The sequence below is a fragment of the Dendropsophus ebraccatus genome, chromosome 7, assembly GCF_027789765.1.
Source record: "Dendropsophus ebraccatus isolate aDenEbr1 chromosome 7, aDenEbr1.pat, whole genome shotgun sequence".
Classification (NCBI taxonomy): Eukaryota; Metazoa; Chordata; class Amphibia; order Anura; family Hylidae; genus Dendropsophus; species Dendropsophus ebraccatus.
In genome coordinates, this window is record NC_091460.1 from 35,389,008 (window position 1) to 35,395,520 (window position 6,513).

Genomic DNA, 6,513 nt, shown 5'->3' on the forward strand with positions numbered 1-6,513 from the left:
GGTACCTCCACTCCTCCCTGTTCTTTTGTCCTTTCAGTTTAAAGAATCTGCTCTCCGAAAGCAGTCCCTGTACCTGAAATTTGACCCTCTGCTGCGAGACTCACCCAAGAAGTCTGCTCCAGCGGGCACAAACCTAGCCAGCCATGTACCACCACTGTTCAACGGGTAAGGAGTGGCACAAGATGGGGGATCATCAGCACCTGTTGTGTGATTCCTTATTTAATCCTGCTTTCCTCTTTCAGCCCTGAGCTCTTTGGACCTTTACCCGAACCAGCTTTTCCCATAATTCTGAGCCTTGAAAACGAGGAAAAGCCCAAAGGACTCGATCTCCTGGGGACTTTCACTGTCTCTGTAAGTATTATCATGGTACTTCTTGGGTGTGGACAACTTTTTTTTTTTTTTTTGCTGCTGCCTGCAGATGTAACACTGACTTCTGTTATCCAATATCAACCAAATAAACAAGTTTTGTTACACTTTGTTCACATGTTCGGGGATGTTTCAGTTGTACGTAACGTGGCTGCGGAGCACCAGTGTTCTGCATGTTACCTGACTACATGGGAAGGAACCTCTTCTCTTCGTGTTAGCGGATCTTACCTGTAGGCGAGACTCTTCCTCCTGGCTGCAGCAGGGACTCCTTGTCTATCACCATAGCAGCGCTGGGTTGTTTAGGAAGCATTCGCTTCACAAGGGTGTCCGGTTACAAGCACAACTGACTAAGTAGATTCTTCTTATTCCACAGGACAATGTTCCCCTAATTCCAGACCCCACAAACATAGTGCCGGCTCCTGACCCCTTCCTTCTGCCGCCTGATGTGGGGGCAATCGTCGAGGTTCTTAAATACAGCCAGAAAGATATGGATGCGGCTATAGAGCAAGTCAGGCTGGAGGTGAGTGACTGAGTGTGATTATAGAGGGATGCAATGCTGGGCAAGAAACTCTGCTGCAGTGTTGTATTAAAGTACTAGAGTGATTATATATATATATATATATATATATATATATATATATTATATATATATTAAAACTGCGGGGCTAGTTTTTTTTAGCCATCTGACCATTCTATCTGTGTATCCTGTTAATTTTATTTTTTGTCTTCTATTTCTGTCTGCAGTGTTTTGCACCATCTTTAGGTGGTTTATTGTGCTTGTTTCTGGCACTCATGTTCCTCTTTCCCACCTGTCTAGGTTACAGATCACCCCTCTGTTGTAAAAGCAGTGGTCTGGCTGATGTGTAAATGGATCATTACTTTTTTGGGCAGCCCAGTAAATCTGCACAGGGATCATCCTTGTGGTGTATTCCTATGCAGATAACTCTTTGAGATTTCTGCAATGGTCTCATTCATTAGAACAGGACATGCGTTTCTGGAATCTGAATGTCACTTAGTTCTGCAAACAAATCTTCCACATGTGAATATACCCTAAACTGCTTATTCCCTTGCATATAAAGTTGGTTAACATTCTTGCACTGTTATAATTATTATTATTTTTTTTCCCTCTTACAAAAAGGTTCAAGATAAAGAGTTGGAAGTTCTGGAGTGGAAAAATAAACATGAAAGACTTTACCTGGAATATGTTGAGATGGGGTAAGCCTAGAAAAAGGGAGGGAAGGCTTGGGGTCCTATTAGACGAAGCGGTTTCTAACGATAAACAATTGCAAATGAGATTGTTTATCGTTTTCAATATTACACAATGATAGTCGGTTACAGTCATTACTACAGTAACTTACTCCATCTGATCCCAGCAAAAGAATGAAGGATGTGCAATTACACTAAACTATTAGTGAACAAATGTGGAAATACAGCGTAAGATTTTAAAAGTCAGATCTAAATCAACTATCAAGTGACACAAAAATTTTTTTGATCGTTGCCTGCAGCTAGACTTTTTTATTTTTTAATTCCAGAGATTTAACGATTTTCCACACTATAATTGTCCCGTGTAGGGCCCTTTAGAAACTAACCAAAAGATTACATGTGGAATTGGGGTGCATGCACACTGCGGAATACATGCGTAAAGGCCGCTGCGGATTCCGACGCTGGCCCCTGCTCACGGGCATATGCATCTCCGCCTGTGCCATAGACTTCATTCTAGGCACAGTCTGATTCCGCCATCCCCAAAATAATTCACATGTCAATTTTTAGCGGACAGAGGAATCAGCCAGGCCATAGAATGAAGTCTATGGCACAGACTGAGATGAGCGACGGAATCCACAATGGCTTTTCCGTGTGGATTCCGTAGTGTGCATGCACCCTTAAAGATGAAATGCAGCACAATGTGAAGTCTTCTGCAGTAATAAAAAAATTTTTTACAGGTTCTTTGCTTTCAACAGTCCATTAAAGCGACTCTGTACCCACAATCTGTCGACCGCCACCCCCCCCAAACCACTTTTACCTTTTGGATAGCAGCTTTTAATCCAAGATGTGTCCTGGGGTCCGTTCGGCAGGTGATGCAGTTATTGTCCTAAAAAACAGCCCTGTGTCAAACTGTCATGGCCTAGAGTGTCTATGCCCTAACCTTGCACCATCCCTCCTCCCCACCCTCCTCCTCATAAGGAATGCCACTGGCAGGATTTTGTCCTATTCCTCTGCAGTGAACACTACACAGGTGCCTTAACGATCCAGCCCATGTGCCGTGCTCACACAGCTGATGAATAGCAAAATAACTGCCTGGAGCATTCCTAATGATGAAGAGGGCAGGGAGGAGGAACAGAGGTTGTGCCAGCCTAATGCACAGATACTCTAGGCAGTTGGGCACAGGGCTGCAAGTTTAAAAGTTATTTTTAGGACAATAACTGCATCACCTGCCGAACGGACCGCAGGACTGATCCTGGATTAAAAGCAGCTATCCGAAGGTGCAAGTGGTTGGGGGGGGGGGGGGGGGAGAGGTACAGAGTGGCTTTAACCCTTTCACCAGCGCACGAACCATGATTGCCGGCAGCATGTCACATGTCTAAAATTATTTTCTTAATTTCAGGAAAATTGTTGCAGAGTTTGAGAGCACTATCACACAAATGCTGGGTAAGTTTGTGTCAGTTTCGTTGGTTTCTTCGGTCAACAGTACAGTATTAATGTGTAATATCTCTGTGGAGGGGTGTAGTCTGTGCCTTGTTGAACTATATTCGGATTAAGCATCAGTGATGGTCCAAATGGTTGGCATGTTGAAGAGACTGCAAAGCTTCACCTAGCATGGCAATGCGTGTACATGGGGCTGTGGCTTGGCTTTTTTTTTTTTTTTTTAACACTTACTTCTGATATTCAGAACAGATGCCCACCAGTCATATATTCATGTTTAAAAAAAATAAAAAAATTAAAAAAGTGTGTGTAATAAAAAAAGTGTGTGTAATAAAAAAGTGTGTGTGTGTGTATATATATATGTATATATATATATGTATATATATATATGTATATATATGTATATATATATATATATATATATATATATATATATATATATATATATATATATATATATATATAATATATAATATATGTGTGTCAACGTGTTCTTTTGGATTAATTTGAGTCTCACATGTCACTTGCTCATATACAATACAATGTAAAGTAAAAGTGATTTTGCTTCCCATAATCCCTAATAGTGTGGATCTCCCAGCCTGGAGGATATAATAGTGGCCAGTCATTGCTGGTTAGAAACACATCTACTCTGGAGCCTTGTAACATTACATGACTCCCCACATCTTTCTTTGTATACTTATGCATATCTCTGTTCTCTTTTGTGAAGAGGACTCCAAAAGACAGAAGGAACTGAGCAGATTAGAACTGCAGAAGGAGATCCAGGAGAAGCAGCAGGTGCAGATGGACCTCAACTCTATGGAGAAATCTTTCTCTGAGATGTTCAAGAGGTTTGAGAAGCAGAAGGAGGTCTTGGAAGGATATCGTAAGGTAAGGAGGATGAATGACAGCATTTTGTATGACTGGATAGTTGGTTATGTCTGCCTAGTCAGGAATTGCATGGATAAGAGACCATGTGAATCGTTAGCTAAGGTGCCCATACACCATCTATAGGCTCTGCATGTATATAACAAATCATTAGACAACTTTACTGCAATCTGTATGGGGGCTTTTACTTTCTGTCCTTGTCCATGTGTGCTCAAACAATAAGCAATTCTTACATGTGGCTTACCACAAAGTGTGAACACAGCCAGAGACAATTCCAGTTTCAAATGGGGCAAGTGTTAGACAGGTTTTCCAGACAAAAACCACATGTGACCTGTCTGCAGGATAGGCCATCAATAGTTTATTGGTGCGTCACCCCTACTGATCTGCTGCTTGGCATGTACAGGAAGCCTCAGCTGCTTACTGTCTGTATACATGGCCTTTGGTTTCTGTAGACCAGCTCCCAGCTGTGTCAAATCCTATAGGAAAGCCCTGTCTCAGTGTCAAGATCTATACATAATGCTACCAGGGTCTATGTATGTCAGTCTTAAATTTTCAGCATTTCTGCATTTTTAGAACGAAGAGGCCCTGAAGAAATGCGTTGAAGATTATCTTGCAAGGATAAAGAAAGAAGAGCAGCGCTATCAGGCCCTTAAGGCTCATGCAGAGGAGAAGCTGAACAAGTATGTTAAATAGCCCTAAAATGTGGTCTGCTAAGTAGTGTCTTGATGTCTGCCACCTTCCTGACAAACTTCACACCTCCGTTTTGCTAAAAAGTTAAAAGAAGAAAAACCAGCCCTATTTCTAAATACAAGATGCTAAAAACAAGTCTCCTCTGGTCCATGTGTATCGCCTGTTCTAGGACCAGACACCCATTTTATGTCCTGATATGCCCAAAATGCCTTCTGCTGTGATCAGTCTTCAGAGAAATCCCTGCTATTGGGAACTTTGCAGTAATTGTAGCTGTACAAGGCCCAGCAATGTCACATGATGCCCCCTCTGAGTGGGGTTGGGACTTTATGACCCACCCTTGAACTTTTTTTTTTTGTTCTTGCACTAAACAAATATGTGTACTAATGCTGTGTTTTAACTGCATTTACCCTTGTCTCTCTCCTCCACAGGGCCAATGAGGAAATCGCCCAAGTACGAAGCAAAGCCAAGTCAGAATCAGCAGCTCTACAGGCCACACTACGTAAAGAGCAGATGAAAATCCAGTCACTAGAACGTACCCTAGAACAGAAGGTGAGTTTGTGGTGACATCTTGTAGTTTGTCCTCTTTTCCCCACCCAGAATTTGCTTCTGACAATAACTTCAAGCAGTCTATTCCACAGCTAGGCTAGAAGCTAGTGCAGGTGCGATGGATGGGAGTAACACTGCCTGGTTTTGTTCTCCATATGCTGACAGGGGCAGAGCTTGGTGTCTGCATAATTTGACACATTCTTATTGTGATGCTTCAAAAACTTTGGCTTCAATAATCTCAGATAAATCGGTCGGTGTAAAAGGGTTCTCTCATCAAATTGCTGGTACCGGCGGTTTGGGGAGGTGGGTTGGTAGATACCTTTTAAAGAATATTAAGTAAATTGTCCTGCGGACATGTCAGACGATCTGATCACTGTCCAAATCCCCATATTGGCAAAAATGAGCCAGGTAAGACGCCCCTGTGTCACTGTGTAGTCAGGAATTAGAGCCTGTTGCCAAAATGGCTTATGCTGTCAGTGTGGGATGGCACTGCATCCATAGGCTTCCGTAGTGGTCTCTTATCTGTGGCGTTTGGCTTTACCTTCCATACCTCTTGTGGCTGTGATCAGAGTCCTCTCTGCTCAGTTGTCTTTGTTACTTGTACTGGTTCTTTTTTATATGTAACGTCTACTGCATTAATGGTTCTCTAATCTTATTTCAGACAAAGGAAAACGATGAGCTGACCAAAATATGCGATGACCTGATCCTAAAGATGGAGAAGATCTGATCTGCGGCTATAGCACTTTGTATATTTCATTTTTTTTTTTTTTTAATTGTCACTGTCTTTTTATATGTTTGATAGGAACTAATAAATAGAACTTTATTTAACTCATGATGGTGTTATTGAATGACGTCCTTACATCACACACTGTTGGTCTAAAAAAGAGATGGCTGCTGGGGAGATGGACTGTAATATCTGCATTACTCTGCTGTCAGTACAGTAGCACAAACACTCAAACTGATTCAGAGCTCCCAGCATCAAAATCATGATCCGGTCGGCAGGATATTGTCTGCACACACACTTGTGTAGATGTATAAATGCCACCTTCTTTTAATGGAACTGACCTGTGAAACCACCCCCTAAACTGAAGATGAGAGCGGTGCTGTTTCTTGAAGAAAGCGGCTGTGTTTCTTTCTAAGCCTGGACATTCCCTTTTGAAATGGTTAATGGAGATTATACCCAGCAGCTAACGGCCAGCACTGGGCAGAAAGAGCTTGGCTCTTGCGCCTGCTTGCAATATTCTTCATACAAAAAAACATAGTAAATATTTTTATATAAGGTGTTAAAGGTTTTTAACCCCTTAAGGACCCATGATGTACCTGTGGGTCTGGCCATGCTATGAAGTGAGCTTAGCTGAGCTCCCTTCATAGCAAGTGGGGACCAGC

At 42.1% G+C, this 6,513-nt stretch overlaps 1 protein-coding gene across 4 annotated transcripts in view; it reads left to right on the plus strand.

Moving 5' to 3' along the window:
- TACC3 (transforming acidic coiled-coil containing protein 3) overlaps nucleotides 1-5,959 on the plus strand; it is a 23,635-nt gene extending 17,676 nt beyond the window's left edge. For all 4 annotated transcript variants that reach the window (XM_069977286.1, XM_069977283.1, XM_069977284.1 and 1 more), the window contains exons 8-16: nucleotides 38-165; nucleotides 243-351; nucleotides 740-886; nucleotides 1,505-1,581; nucleotides 2,969-3,012; nucleotides 3,734-3,894; nucleotides 4,465-4,571; nucleotides 5,010-5,130; nucleotides 5,789-5,959. In XM_069977286.1, the coding sequence (XP_069833387.1) occupies nucleotides 38-165; nucleotides 243-351; nucleotides 740-886; nucleotides 1,505-1,581; nucleotides 2,969-3,012; nucleotides 3,734-3,894; nucleotides 4,465-4,571; nucleotides 5,010-5,130; nucleotides 5,789-5,854 (960 nt within the window). In that variant the 3' untranslated portion in view covers nucleotides 5,855-5,959. The remainder of the gene's footprint in view (nucleotides 1-37; nucleotides 166-242; nucleotides 352-739; nucleotides 887-1,504; nucleotides 1,582-2,968; nucleotides 3,013-3,733; nucleotides 3,895-4,464; nucleotides 4,572-5,009; nucleotides 5,131-5,788) is intronic.
- Nucleotides 5,960-6,513: the final 554 nt, after the last annotated feature.